At 42.8% G+C, this 16,389-nt stretch overlaps 1 protein-coding gene across 1 annotated transcript; it reads left to right on the top strand.

Moving 5' to 3' along the window:
• The first annotated feature begins 329 nt into the window (after window positions 1-329).
• LOC139752008 (glutamate receptor ionotropic, delta-2-like) lies at window positions 330-11,901 on the top strand. The gene is made up of 8 exons (XM_071667790.1): window positions 330-1,414; window positions 3,107-3,296; window positions 5,196-5,377; window positions 7,159-7,317; window positions 7,979-8,227; window positions 8,687-8,866; window positions 9,884-10,022; window positions 11,843-11,901. Exons 1-8 carry the CDS (start codon window positions 572-574, stop codon window positions 11,899-11,901), a joined length of 2,001 nt encoding a protein of 666 aa, XP_071523891.1. The 5' UTR covers window positions 330-571.
• The last annotated feature ends 4,488 nt before the right edge of the window (window positions 11,902-16,389 follow it).

A 16,389-nucleotide genomic window follows, 5' to 3' on the forward strand; every position in this document is an offset into this window, starting at 1 on the left:
GATGTTTAGCTGATCTTCCCAGCATAATCTGCAATCAGTTTTAACTGGTCCAGTTTTACGAACGATTAGATTTACAGAACTCTTAGAAATACTACAAGTGAGCAGCGAGTTCTACAATAAATGTTTCATTTTACCCAAACGTTGATCGTAATAGCCAGTTTTAACCACTAATAAAGTTGATCCATGGGTTCTGTGGAGACCCCACCGAGTTATTACTCATGTATCCGCACCTTTCCTCTGGTGTGGATCTTGGACACGTACACACAGGGGGTGTTAAAAGATTACACAGCCACTGATCTCTATTTTGCAGGCGCTGGAGGCCACGGCTCCAGTGGGTCGCGGGTATAAAGAGGCAGATCCAACTCGACGCCGCTTAGTTGCTGGAAGGTTGCGCTCCCTTTCGGCAACACCAACACGACCTTCATAACCAAATGACTGCTGTCATTGCTGCTGATGCTGTGACGTTAACGCAACGCCTGTAGATAGACAAGTGCCACTGCTGAGGCCAGAGGTCATCCTCCTGGTCGGCCAAGGCACTGGAACATACTGGTTCATAACCTCAGTACTCACCATGCTCGTACACTCTACTACGGCAGCTGACGTCGCGCTGACGCTGATGGTGAGCGCAGCTGTTGCCAGAGAACTTCCCTTCTATCACGAACTCACTAACGCGACTGCTGATCGGACGGTTCCTGAGCAGGCGATGCTGCTGGATCTTCTTGCTAAAACATACACGTCCAAATGCCTCAGAGTCGTGGTTGGAGACACAGGTCTATGGATCAGGAGCTGGAAGCACTCTCACGTCAGCATCAATCCCGATGGCTCCCAGGCTAAACAAGCTGTCGACTTCATGAACAGACACATGGAGAAGGTGACGGTGTATGCATGTGTAACTTACCTAATGACCCAGATTCCGGGCCCGCAAGTACTCATGGCCACCACCGACCTCGCCAACAAACAGGTGACTCGCTACTTCATCGTCCGCGCCAGCAGCATCTCCCACGCCCAAGACTTCCTCTTGGACGAGCGTCTGAGGAACGAGGAACACGTAGCAGCCATCGTCAGAAAAGAGAGGCAGTCTGGAAACATCTGGCAGGTGTTCACGCGTCAACTCCTTCATCCAACAGGCTCTCCAGAGTTCCAGCTGAAGAACAGATGGTCCCTGGCCAGAGGCTTAGGCAACACAGAGGAGCTCTTCCCCGAACAGATGGGTAATTTTTACGGTGCGGAGCTGACGGGCGTGACACTCGACTTCCGGCCCTTCACGGACTACGAGACAGTTCCAGGATCTAGGGTAGTGAAGCCGAAGCCGTCGCTGGACGTCTTCATCCTCGATGTGATAGCCAGGAAGCTCAACTTCACGTACAAACTTGAGGTGCCCGAGGACGGACTGTGGGGCTTCCTCAAGGACGATGTGAGTATGGCCAACCACACTGCGCCGTAGTAAACGCTTGGGGGGTCACCATGTTCGTTGAATAGCAATGTTAACGATGTGTGTGTGTGTGTGTGTGTGTGTGTGTGTGTGTGTGTGTGAGTGAATTATATGATGTTAATTTTGATACGGTTCTCTCCAGTGATTTCTTTTAGATTACATAAAAATCTAAGAGTAATGCCAGTTTCACATTTCATGCTGACTAAATTGAAGAAATTAATGCATACGAGGATTACTCCGTCATCTGAAAATAATTGATTTCGTCTGAAATAAACTGAATTACCGTGATATACAACCTCGACACCTAACTGGAGTGAGGTAATTATTTTCATTTCTACAACGATATTTTCTCTTCGAGCAAATGAAAAAAAAAATCTACGCACTGTCTCGCGTTCATATGATAGGGGATTTCCTTCTACAATTTTTTTTATCTGTGCAATTTTGAAGAGAGGCGGATATTACGGTAAAAAGAAATAATCACGTGCAAATTTGTACTGTACTGTTTACCTGTCTCCTGTATTGCATGCTAACCTACATGTTAAATCAGACCAGTACGTTATGACGGCAAATTGTCTGTCAGTTGGGCGATATTCAGTAACATCTTACGATGTCCCGCTGTTTGTTATCACTATGTTTATATACACAATCGTCTTACGTCGTTAAAAGAATCGGTAAACTCTTTTTCTCCTTACTTGTTATATAATGAATATTGTAGTCTGTGCTGGCCTAAAGCACATGGAAGTCTAGCTACATAATAAACGTAAATTGGGTTCAATTTTTTACATTCCGTAATATTAAAGATCAATTACATCACAGTAGCGAATTATCGTAATTCTATAAAAAAAAAAAAGAAAATTGTACGAGATGATACAATGCCGTGGAACCACACAAAACACAGGTTACGTATGTTTCCCTAATCTTAGGTCATTTATTGTTTTTCTGATATTCTTCCGAATAACGATGCTTCGGAATTTCATGAATATCCTATTTATTGTACATATCCCTTACTTGACCACAGCACATCTCAGCCGAACCTAGCAACTGAAAACGTACTTTAACAAATCAAATTCTCAATCCCAGAATTCTTCTTTACTGAGTAACGAGAGAAATGTTAATACCTGTAGGCAAAGAAGCCATCGAGACACAGACAAGCGTCCCACCATGCCTCAGACACTGCTCTACTAAACATAAATAAGATATCAGCTGACGTAAAGCTGGCTTGTCTCACTAGACGTGAAGAAGGTATTACACTTTTATTTTCGTGTAATGGATAACAATATCACAGTGGCGGAAGCGCCCCATCTCTTGCCCAGACCTACAGGCAGGCCTGGATATGAACCAGGGCCTTAGAAAGTCAAGGGGAAAGGCCAAGACATCGGGGTTGTAACCTTGTAACGATGGGTCGTAAGGTTGTACTCAAATGATCGCACCATAGCTCTCGAGTAGGTCATATTTCGTATTACAAAATCTGAGAAATCTACTTCGAGTTTCTATTCATTACCGTGCTAAACAGTTTCAGTCTTAATCGCAGATATAAAATCAATCTCCCCCTTTCACGATTCTAACTGGTGGGCTGCATCAGCATCTAAAGCCCCTGAGTGATGCACTGTGGACACACTTTATTCACTATTTTCTGCTCCACCTTCATCAAAGTTGACTGTGTTCTCTCGGCAGGGTCACTGGGTGGGTGTTGTGGGCGACGTGGAGTTCCGGCGAGCCAACTTCTCGCTGGTGTTGTCTGTGACGCTGGAGCGACGGATCAGCGTGGATTTCACCAGGAGCTACTACCGCGACCCCCTCAGCTTCGTCACCGCCAAAAGCCGCCCGCAGCCTCCATGGCTCAAGCTCATCACTCCCTTCACTAGTGAGTGGTGTGGGAGAGGAAGGGAGAGTCGGGTATGCATGGACACTGGTAGTAGGATACGAGGGTAAGCCTGGGTAATGGTAGGATACTAAGGTAAGTCTGGGAACTCGTAGGAAAATTGAGGAAAGCCTAAGTGCTGGTAGGACTGTGGGGCAAGTCTGAGTGCTAATAGGAGAGTGGAGCTGAAGGGGAGGCGAGTGCTCTGATGGCAGGAGGAGGCCATGGAAGATACCTCTTCAACGGCAAGGTAGTGGAGAGACAGATGATGGAAGAACACCAGTGGAGCTTTAGGTGGTAGTGGAGATGGTACAGCGGCAGCGAGAGGTAGTGGGATGCCAGTGGGACGTAGATAGTGAAGGAACAGGTGATGGTTCAAGAAGAAAGTGATACCACAATGGTTTATCATACACGAATGAAATGGAAAGAGGATCACTCCTTTCATCCTCTTAGATACCCAGCAACCAAGAGGACAACAACACCAGCTCTAATGCTTCCTCGAACATAATCTTTCATTCTACAACATCCGACGTCAAAGTTATAAATCACCAACACTCGCGATGTTTGTAAGCCTTGAAAACAAATGAAACGTACCGACGCGATCCATAAAATCTAAATCAGCAATTTGATAAAATTCTCTTTTTGTCTTGCTACAAACAGAACCAAATTGCGAGAAAATGTAGATAACCATCTTTAGAGAAGTGCTTCACCTGTAAATGATCATAACAGAAATTGCTGCTCCTCACAAGAATCGCTATTACCTCTGGTCCTTGTGTATAATCTCTTGTGCCAACCTTCTTACCGATTCTCTATAGCTTGACAGATTTCCTAACTCATTCAGTCTCATATCCGGATAAGAAATAAATGACCAGATTATAAATCGAGTTGATATTCCGAATTAATTTTCTCTTTTTTCTTAAAGCAAGGGAAGTGGGTTCATCTTTACGACATACATGTGACCTGTGATAATTGAGTGATTAGGGTAAGTTCATTCGGAATTCAGAGTTAGATGAGATGGATAAACAAGTAGTGAGTAGCTGAACAAAACGAAAGGAATCTCGTAATTGTTTAAGTACCAGTTACTAAGGGTTATCAAGTAATCATTGTCCACATACATAACTCACTGCTTCACGCTCCCTTTGATTAGTGTTTGCTACCCGGCATTTGTATGATACGTAAAGATAATACCGAATACACTAAGGTGCGCGCGTATTAACATACTGTTAGCACACAGCCAATCAAGGTGTTCATCCTCCCGTTTGGGCTCCAAGTTCTGGGTGTAGGTGCTTCAAAATCTGGGCGTGTATGTACATACATGTGTATGTGGGTAGGTTGGGCCATTCTTTCGTCTGTTTCCTTGCGCTACCTCGCTAACGCGGGAGACAGCGACAAAGGGAGTCCTTTCACCTCACGTTAACTTTGGATGGTGTATGTGGCTGCTTGCTACTCTCTGACGTTCGAACCGGGGCACTTACAGGTCAAAGTGTTATGGTGTAGGGATTTCAAAACCCAGGCAGGGTTTGAAGTATCGTATCTTGGCCTTGATGGCCTTTTTGAGGCGACTAAACGCCGTTTCTCTAAAGCCTTATTCATTATAGGCTGCTTTTCAATTGATATGGAATATCCTTTATGTAAATTCTTTTATATGAATCTTTTTCCGTACAGTGCCGGGTACATCCGGAACTTCTCACTCCTGGGAGGTACAAAATCACCCTGCTACTTGAGGAAGCGCAGCTATGAAGATACAAGCGTCTCCCCAGCAAAAGGAGTCTTGGGGTTAGATAATGATAATAACAATGCAGATGATTACTCGAACCCTCCCTTACTTGGGGTTCGATGATGATAATTACAGTAATGATGATTCGAATCCTTCCTCACTTGTGCTTTTGTTCGTCCACGCAGCGCAGGTGTGGCTACTGGGAGTTGCGTCTGTGGCATTGGCCGCAGTGCTCTACTACTTTATCTTCAGGATCCAGTCCACCTTTGGTTCCTTTACGCTCCCTCCCTCCAGGGCCTTCATGCACATCTTCGGCGCCTTCCTCAGCCAGTCGCTCTTCGTCATGCCCTGGTTCTCCGCTGGGAAGGTATGTCGCTTTATTTGTACGAGACTCAAGGAATTACTTTCGGTTTTCAGAAGTATTTGAAGGTAGTGTTCCTCCCAGATATTTTTTTAGTCTAAGAGAACTGTTCGATGAATACTTTCGAAAGGGATTTGTTTTGATTACTTGCCTAGTCCAAACTCCGTTCAATCCATGGATCATTCATTATCAACTATAGTAAAAAGAAAACTGAAGAATTCGTAAATTTGATATATCAGATACCTGTCAAAACTAGTTTTACATTTACAACATACAATTAATGCGCATATTTGTGGATGTAAGTTCTAGAACAAGCTCGCATATCATTCGTGGCACAACATTTCCAAATGATTATTTTTTTCCACTTACCACATCCCACTAAGAAGGCCCGATGGCTGAAGAAGGCGTTGAAGATCCTCGGGTGGTAGTTATAACTTGATGGGCAGCCTGGAGGACCTTTGGTATATATGGCAGGCTTCAAGCCCGAGTAACCAACCCAGGCCTTCCACCTGCTCTGGTGTTGGTCCTTGGCTATACCGAAGGACAGAGGTCTTCGTTCCTGGGGATCGAGACCCACTGAACACATGAGCACCTGATGGAATGAAACAACACGTTAAAAGAACACGGTTGGATAGATGGAATATGGGATGTTTTGAAGAAAATACTGGTCAAGGAATCGCTTGGTGATGCCAAATCACACTAAAGTACCTTCGAAAGTCTGCGATGGAATGGCAGGAGTGAGTTCATCCACACACAGGGAAATATGAGGATAACAGCAAATGAACAGGGAAGAACAATACAGTTCATACTTAAATAACGTAAGCGAAAAAAAAAAGTTACAGAAATTGAATATCCGTTTCATCTTTTACTGTTGGATCTAATGGCTGTCAGTGGGTTTAGGGTCATTGAAACAGAACCTATAACATACATGTAAGATAATCATATTCAAGCAAAATATACGTAAAAAGACTGAAAAAAAATATGAAGAATATATGTTAGAGGGATGGGAGCATTGTTTTTGGTCAAGGAAGGAAGAACAAAGACGTAGAAGATAGAAGTAATCTCAGTGAAAATCAATATTCAGAATGAGAGAAGTGGTAAGAGATTGACCAAAAGTATTAACATTTTCTGGCCATTAAAGGGCAATCGATCACATGGCAAAAAAGGTGGAAGAAATATGAGAATGGGATGAATAAAGAATAACATCAAAATTAGAAAGAGCCGTAAGGAGAAAGGAAAACGAATAACTTACAAGAACACAAAGTGGTCCACTGTCAACTGAGGAGAGACATGGTAGTGCACTATCCCTACTACTTGTCTTATTACATGACAAATACATAAGACCAATAAACAAAATAAACATGAAAATTAAACCAGCAAACAAATATATAGAGACATTCCAAAACAAGTAAAATTATCGAGAATAAACAAGGGCATGATTCAGGATGAATGATATAGACAAATTTCAAACGAATGCCGCGTATCTCAAACGAATTAGAAATGAACATATTCTAAATGGGTTGGGATGATATTCCATTTTATCTCCAACAAAAGTAATACAGTAAGAAGATGCGATAGATTCCACAAAATACTACTACTTTAGTTATCTATATGCATGAGTAAGTCACAGAAAACTAGTGCAGCATACATCCAGCTAGTTTTCTCTGAAAACTTTGACCGTAAACTATTGCTTTTCCATCAGCAGTTTACTTGTCTCTCGTTTTTGATATGCACTCACTGAAATTATGTACCTTTTAGAGAAAAAGTAAGTAATACATTTTCTCCAGCTCTTTCTAGGGTTCTGGTTTGTGTATTCGCTTCTGGTCACCACTTACTACAAGACTTCCCTGATGGCGACGTTGGCCGTGCCCTCCATACCCCCGACTATCGACACCCTCGAACAGCTCTTCCGCTCCAACCTCAAGTTCGGCATGATCGACGCTAAGGTAACGTGCGTCAGTAATGTCGACAAGGGGCTGACGACACTAATTACGCTCGACAACAGGACGACGATACGTTTATCAAATCGACCTCTGAGGTGATGCAATGAGATGAAAGTACTGAGGTATTATAATCAGTTCTGCTTTTCCTTCGCTTTTCCGTTCCAGCCATATAACAACTGTCTCTCCCCATGACAAAAGAACTCTTCATTTTCCTCTCCACATCTACGTTCAATGACTAGCATTAACGCCTCATGATGAATCTCCCTTAAATCCTCTGCTCCTCCCTATGATCTCTGGCTCGTCCAGAAGACGGACACATGCACGGCGTATGGACGCAACCACACTCATGTTCTGGAGAAGAGTCCTTCTTGAGCCTGTGTCTGTGTGTGCTCGTTTAGACAGCATGGTCAACACTAAGCTCTGACGATTGATATCAATGCTATATATATACTCAGTGTAACATGACCCATATTAAAGTAACATTGCTCATGCTATAGTAACGTAACGCTATGGAAGCATTATATTTCAACAGTGTGACTGCGTAACGACGGCAAGAAAACGTTCGACAATTGATATATAGAAAATGTAGAGAGTGTCTAACAGGATCTTGTAATAGTATATTGCTTCGCCGTTATTCACTCTTCGTCACCTTCAACTATTACAGGGTTCGGAATACCAGCTTTTCTCCACATCCAACGTCTCTCTCTACCAAAAGATGTTCCAGAAGATGTCTTTCTACTCCTCTGATGAGAGCATGAGGCTGGTTGCCGAAGGGAAGTACGCCTACGTCTACTTCAAGAGCAACCTTGAAACCATCGTCAGCACACAGTACACCAGCATCAGCGGCAAGACTGACTTGCATGTAGCTACGGAGGAATTCTTCCCAGGAGGATATGGCTGGGCGTTCCCCAAGGTGCCTCTTAGGTTTCTCACTGTTTGAGTGTTTCACACACATTCCCACAATTTAGTGGAAGTTTTCATTATCTTTGTTTTCTATTATGATCAAGTGTTTTATACTAGATCCTTTAACTTTAGATGTTATCATGATGATTACAAGTAAATAATATAATCTTCGATTAACAGATTCCTTATATTCAATTTTCAACACCATCTGTATTTTACTCCTCCAACAGCGTCATCTTACACATATCGCATAAGTGCTATCTTAAACTCCTCCAACAGTGTCATCTTCACTCCTCCAACAGCGTCATCTTCCACATATCGCATAAGTGCTATCTTAAACTCCTCCAACAGTGTCATCTTCACTCCTCCAACAGCGTCATCTTCCACATATCGCATAAGTGCTATCTTAAACTCCTCCAACAGTGTCATCTTCACTCCTCCAACAGTGCCATCTTCACTCCTCCAACAGGGCGCGCCATACAGAAGAACCTTCGACGACATCATGTGGCGTTGCGTCCAGGGTGGCCTGATAGACATGTGGGTTCGGGACCTGTACTCCATCTACTTGAACGAGAACCTCCAGCAGAAGACGCCGCGGGAGAGAAAGGCTGAGAAGGAAGCGGCCCTCTCCAAAAACAACGATGGACTCGTAAGGAGACACTTTAATCAAGGTCCTACGGCAGGAGGGAAAGCTCACAGACCCAGAAGTTTTATCAGACAGGTTAAAGCCAGCATAGGGGCCTGAGGCCAAGATTCGACCCTGGTGCAAATACAGGAACCTGGTATCTGTGGGTCAGGTGACTAGTATAACAGATGTCTGGCAGGCGGGAGTGGTGACTGGCAGAAAGGACAAGTGACGCACGGAGTGGTCAAATAACTGATGAAAAAGACAATTAAGTGGCAGAAGTAATAGTTTGCTAAAAGAAGGGACAGATGATTGGCGGGAGATTTAGTTGACTGGTGGGAGAGACAGATGATTAATGGGAGGGACAGGTGACCGATGGAAGGGACGGGTGACTGATGGGAGGGACAGATACGCAGTGGGAGGGACAGTGACTGTTGGCAGAGACGTGTGATTGTTCGGTGTGTCAGGTGACTGATGGTAGGGCCAAATGCCTGATGGACGGGACAGATTACAGTTGGGAGGGAATTGTGACTGATGGAAGGCGCTTGTGACTGAGAGGAGGGTGAGGTGGCTGGATGGAAAATGATTAGAGGTGAGATCGCCAAAGGAAAGGTATCTAGCTAGACGAGCAGGTGACTGGCAGGAGGGGAAACTGACTGAAGGAAAAGATGAATGATGGAAGGGCAAAATAGGAGGGTTTTGGTGACAAATGGCTCATGGGAATAACAAGTGAACCGAACATGTAAGAACATGTAAGTAGACTGAATTCTGGCATGATTTAATCTTTGTTGATATTCATCCCCCCACCCACCTCTCCCCCTTCCAAACATGAAACTTAATTCACAAAGAAAAAAAAAAATATGCACATACACACACTGTACAAACATTCACTACATAGATATGTCGATTAATTAAAAAAGTTCAACAAAAACCATTTCAATCATGAAGTCGAGTCCTGACCATCAGACACCACAGCTTCATATACACTATACCTACACAGCTTAGAACAGCACGTACCTTACGATCATATCCCTCCTGCAGGTGGTGTTGAACTTGAACCACTTCCAGGGAGCCTTCCTCACTCTCTTCCTGGGCAGTGGTGCAGGCATTCTCCTACTCCTGATGGAGTGCGTTGGCGCCAAGCTCCTGAGGCCTGCTGGGTCGTCCCGCCAAGTGAGTGGTACTGGATCCACCTTCAAGTCAATACTCCACCAACGCAAAACATCCGCCTGGCGCACGTACAGATCAGATCCATCAATAAGGTCCCCTGTAATCAGCAGCGGAGATAGACAATGAGGAAGCGATGATGGGAAAACCTCAGGAAACGTGTGCAAAGATGCAATATTACATCCTCAGTTGCAAAGAGCTTATCATGTGATATCCCAATGTGTGAACCGTATGACGATGACTTGCCGTCATGTTAGAAACGGCTTTGCCAAAAGGTATGTTCGTGGGTAGAGTGACCAAGTCTTCGATTCGATGGTCTGGTTTCAGCTCCTGTAAGAAAATGTGTTCAGCATTTTAAAATGATCTCCAATAAAGCAGTGTTAATCGTTCAATATTTCTTGGATATCACTACTGTAAAATTGATTATAGCTACGACAAAGTGAATGACACCTACACAGTTTGATAACCTACAAAAGAAGGCAAAAGCACAAGAAAATTTGACAAAACATCTTAGGTTGGTACAAGAATCTCTTACTACATGTAATGTAGACCATCAATGAACACCAATTGATATAAGACATCTCGGCTATCATTCAACTTGGTGTTGCCTTGTGGTTTTAGAATTGATTTCCTTTTTCCCCTGGAGGTTTTGCACTAGGGATACTGCGTAGTGTTAAAAGACTTCTTACAATTAAAGATTTAACGAATTCTACAGTCATATGTGATAGCAGTTGATCCTACCCTCCACTGAAAAAATGGGCAAAATTTGGAAGAATACTGGACCATTAGACTACTGACAGCATAACCATTATCTATAAGCAGAGTTAATACAATAACTGTAAGTAACCTCCAACACAGAACTTTCCAGTATGTCTGACGGTTTATGTAAATAATAAAGCTCAATAAGAGGAGACCATTAGTAAAATGAGACGAAATCTTCGTTTCATAACCACAACATCAACCGGTTTTCATAAAGCAGCTGACGTTTTTAGCAGCACTGGACCATAACAAGTCTCCTGCTTTCATAACGTTGTGCTGACTGTAATATCTGCGGACACTTAAGCTTTCGAAGGTATGAGTGACAGGCTATTAACAGCACAGGTGGATATGCTGGAGCGAAGAACAGATCTTTGGTCCATCTGATTCTTATTGTTTTAGATGAGAGTTCTATGCAGGTGGTAATGAGGTTTCAACGAGGCATACCACCTGAGCAGTAACAGTTGGATGTTGGTCAGGAATATCAAACTTTTCTTTGGTGTTCACAATAATGATATGGAACCTTTGATTGTCTCCAGAGCAATAATTCTTTTTCGTCATATGTTCACTAAGAGAGCACGGAGCATCTAAATGCTCTAATTAAAGTTGTCTAGTTAAAGTTATATACATACATACTCTACCAAAAGCCAGGTAACCAATTTACTGACCAACCCCTTGTGAAGGATGAAGAACTGGCTGACTGTGGACTGAATGCCGCAACCGCGATTCGAACCTATGCTCTCGACCCCGGATGGCCCATGAATGCGTAATGATCTATAATCTAACTAGCTTTCAGTTTCGTGCAAGTCAATATCATCTGAAAGTATGACCAGCGACGCATATTACTTTGTAGTGGATAACAAAACTAAGACAATATCTGGAGTAGATCTCCAAGTAATCGTGAAGATAGGTAGGACTACTTACTCCCCAACCCCTCTCAAAACAGCGTTAAGAACAAGTAAAAAGAAGACTAGATCGACCATAGAATCGACACACACACACAAACACACACACACACACACACACACACACACACATATATACCACTTTTGACTCTGAATCTCATCATTGTGTCAGGCTGCCTGAGATATGATGAACCAGGCAACATCAAATACTCCATGATGAAGTCTACATAAACTTTCTTAAAACGTTTGATCAGCTACGACATGGAAGACTGTTAGGTAAGGTTAAAGTTCACAGCGTACAGCTCGAGGGTAAAGCTGTGAGGACCGACAAGTTGGCATGAATTTTGACTGAGAGGATCACTATTTGAAATGAATTGATGTTTCCCTCTTGATGCCAGAAATATTTCCATCCGCTGTGGGGAAAGAAATATAATAAATTTCCATTTCCTTGTATATTTATATGGTGAAAAATGTTCTAGTTATTGCATGCAAGAGATTATATATATAATATATATATATACATATATTTTTTTTTTTTTTTTTTTTTTTTATACTTTGTCGCTGTCTCCCGCGTTTGCGAGGTAGCGCAAGGAAACAGACGAAAGAAATGGCCCAACCCCCCCCCCCCCATACACATGTACATACACACGTCCAGACACGCAAATATACATACCTACACAGCTTTCCATGGTTTACCCCAGACGCTTCACATGCCTTGCTTCAATCCACTGACAGCACGTCAACCCCTGTATACCACATGACTCCAATTCACTCTATTTCTTGCCCTCCTTTCACCCTCCTGCATGTTCAGGCCCCGATCACACAAAATCTTTTTCACTCCATCTTTCCACCTCCAATTTGGTCTCCCTCTTCTCCTCGTTCCCTCCACCTCCGACACATATATCCTCTTGGTCAATCTCTCCTCACTCATTCTCTCCATGTGCCCAAACCATTTCAAAACACCCTCTTCTGCTCTCTCGACCACGCTCTTTTTATTTCCACACATCTCTCTTACCCTTACGTTACTTACTCGATCAAACCACCTCACACCACACATTGTCCTCAAACATCTCATTTCCAGCACATCCATCCTCCTGCGCACATCTCTATCCATAGCCCACGCCTCGCAACCATACAGCATTGTTGGAACCACCATTCCCTCAAACATACCCATTTTTGCTTTCCGAGATAATGTTCTCGACTTCCACACATTTTTCAAGGCTCCCAAAATTTTCGCCCCCTCCCCCACCCTATGATCCACTTCCGCTTCCATGGTTCCATCCGCTGACAGATCCACTCCCAGATATCTAAAACACTTCACTTCCTCCAGTTTTTCTCCATTCAAACTCACCTCCCAATTGACTTGACCCTCACCCCTACTGTACCTAATAACCTTGCTCTTATTCACATTTACTCTCAACTTTCTTCTTCCACACACTTTACCAAACTCAGTCACCAGCTTCTGCAGTTTCTCACATGAATCAGCCACCAGCGCTGTATCATCAGCGAACAACAATTGACTCACTTCCCAAGCTCTCTCATCCCCAACAGACTTCATACTTGCCCCTCTTTCCAGGACTCTTGCATTTACCTCCTTTACAACCCCATCCATAAACAAATTAAACAACCATGGAGACATCACACACCCCTGCCGCAAACCTACATTCACTGAGAACCAATCACTTTCCTCTCTTCCTACACGTACACATGCCTTACATCCTCGATAAAAACTTTTCACTGCTTCTAACAACTTGCCTCCCACACCATATATTCTTAATACCTTCCACAGAGCATCTCTATCAACTCTATCATATGCCTTCTCCAGATCCATAAATGCTACATACAAATCCATTTGCTTTTCTAAGTATTTCTCACATACATTCTTCAAAGCAAACACCTGATCCACACATCCTCTACCACTTCTGAAACCGCACTGCTCTTCCCCAATCTGATGCTCTGTACATGCATACATATATATATATATATATATATATATATATATATATATATATATATATATATATATATATATATATATATATATATATATGATAATCCTACATGATTCTATGAAGATATAAAGTTTTCACAAGAATTATATATATGTATATGAGTAAGTCTTTGCAGCAAAATGAGTACTGCATCACGAATTCGCACTTAACGAAAGAAAACGTGTAAGAACTATCAAAATGCTTACAGTTCGTGTGTCCAAATGAATATCTCTTTCAGATTAATCTTATCAAATTTGTTTTGCAATAAGCCCAGGAATCTTTCTTGTGTCTGAAGAAGAAAAAAACAAAAAAAGCAGGTGTGATATTTGTCCATTCTGACATCTACTGATTGAGACACTCACGAAAGCGAGTGAAACATTGGCTATCTAATTCTCTTCAGAATGAAGACCATGGTTTTCAATACAGGAGGAAATATGAAAAACAACAGTATTATAAGGGTTACAAGGGTTGTGTACGCAGAAACAGCTGCATCAGCAGGTGCAACAGCAGCAGCAGGTGCAACAGCAGCAGCAGGTGCAGGTGCAACAGCAGCAGGTGCAACAGCAGCAGCAGGTGCAACAGCAGCAGCAGTAGCAGCAGCAGGTGCAACAGCAGCAGCAGCAGCAGGTGCAACAGCAACAGGTACAACAGCAGCAGCAGCAGCAGGTGCAACTGCAACAGGTACAACAGCAGCAGCAGCAGCAGGTGCAACAGCAGCAGGTGCAACAGCAGCAGCAGCAGCAGCAGCAGCAGCAGCAGCAGGTGCTGGAAAGCAATGTAGAGCACAGCCTGGGGACAATACAGACCCGGGAACCGCTTTGTCTCACATCAGCGACACGTGAACCCTGGCCGGAGTTCCATTGAGGACGTTTCCTGGAAAGCTACCTCACTGGCGTTGTCTCCCCTGACACTCCACCTCTTAAAACTGATAAACCAAAAGATGCCGCAAAACCCTCTGGGCTGGAACAATGCCTAGGTGACTCCACAAACTCCATTTTACATATATATATGTATATATATATATATATATATATATATATATATATATATATATATATATATATATATATACCGCGCGCGTTCAGCCTGTTGGCAAAGAATTGTAGGAGACATCAATTCAATACCGATAATGAGTTCATTTATCCATGCAACAGCAATAAAGAGAAACAGAAAATGTTTGGGAGGTTTAGGACGGAACGAGAGACCAAATGATGGTCAGTGTATCCGACCTGGGTGTTGGGAATGCGATTGAATTCACGTCATTTATATGATATCTTTCCAACTCGTCCAATAATAATGCTCATGTTCGTCTTATGATCCGATGCTGAATCGGAGTAATTAATTACTTCCAAGTTTTTTCGACGAGATTTTACCCAGAGGCGAACAAATGACATAGACCACAAAGACGAATCATAATAAGCCTCTTATGGTTAGTTTGGAGAAGCCACAATTTACTGTCAAAAACACTAAAACTTATGATATCCTCAAGTTATCGCTATCAACCAAAATAACATTAGATGAGCCTCATATAGATACTAACAACTTGAGAAAAAATTATCTATGCTTCAAATGACTTAAAGGTTTATAAGCATAAGATGTTTGCAAACAATCAAAGAATTAGATAAGCCACAGATGATTCTAACAACCTTGGAAGCATTGAATAATTTTTCACTTATTCTAACAATACTACAAACCTTATATATAATATGCCTTGAATATGGTTGCTAATAACACTTAAGAAACTTACAGTAAGTCCCAAACGATTGCTAACAAAGCCACAAGTCTTTTACTAAGCCTTAAATGGTTACTAATTACACACCCAGAATAGTTTGAAATAAACAAATGATAGCTAATAATCCTAAGAAGCCTTTCACAAGTCCCAAACGACTACTAACAACACTAAGATGTTATTGTCAGCCTAAGAATTATTTCGAACAATTTCCCTGAGGTGCACGAGCATAGTCAGCCAGCTGACTGTACATCACAGGGACTAATTAATACAAAAATGACAGTAACTCGAATACTGTGACTCTGACTTAAAAAAAATAAAATAAGAGACGTTCCTGAATAATTAAATTTTCCAGTTCTTAGAAGTCATCAAGTACATCTTGCAAGAACCGGGAACGTAAATAAGTTTGATCCCGGGGTGGCATCAAAGCTTGAAGAAGAACAAGGCCCACTTCCCAGACTTCACTTGAGGTCTGACAATACATGACACGGAGTTAACGACGAGGCAGACGGTTCCGCCACCACCACAACCCTCCTGCGGGGCGCCCTGCAGGTGGCCGGTGGGTGCTACTGGAGGAGGAGGAGGAGGTGGTAGAGATAATACCACCTTTTGAAGGCGATAAACAGAGGATAAAATGAGAAAGGTCATCGTGATCTTGGCGTACCCTTCCTTTACCTCTACATCTCTTAGTCTGTTTCTCCTGGTGCCGAGAGAGAGAGAGAGAGAGAGAGAGAGAGAGAGAGAGAGAGAGAGGGGGGGGGGGGGGGGTAAGGCACCCACGCTTTGACATGTACCGTTTGGTCTATATTATGAAACATTTGCCGTATGAGAAATCTCGCCACACAAACACGTACAGCTCGTCAGTACCAGTCAGTGTTGACGACTTATATGTGCACGTAGTTGTATATATGGTTACTGGAAACTGTGGCCTTGCAGCATTATCAGTTTATAACTATAGCATCTACGGGGACAATCATTGTGCCGATGTCTTTAATCTTC

The sequence above is a fragment of the Panulirus ornatus genome, chromosome 2, assembly GCF_036320965.1.
Source record: "Panulirus ornatus isolate Po-2019 chromosome 2, ASM3632096v1, whole genome shotgun sequence".
Lineage (NCBI taxonomy): Eukaryota > Metazoa > Arthropoda > Malacostraca > Decapoda > Palinuridae > Panulirus > Panulirus ornatus.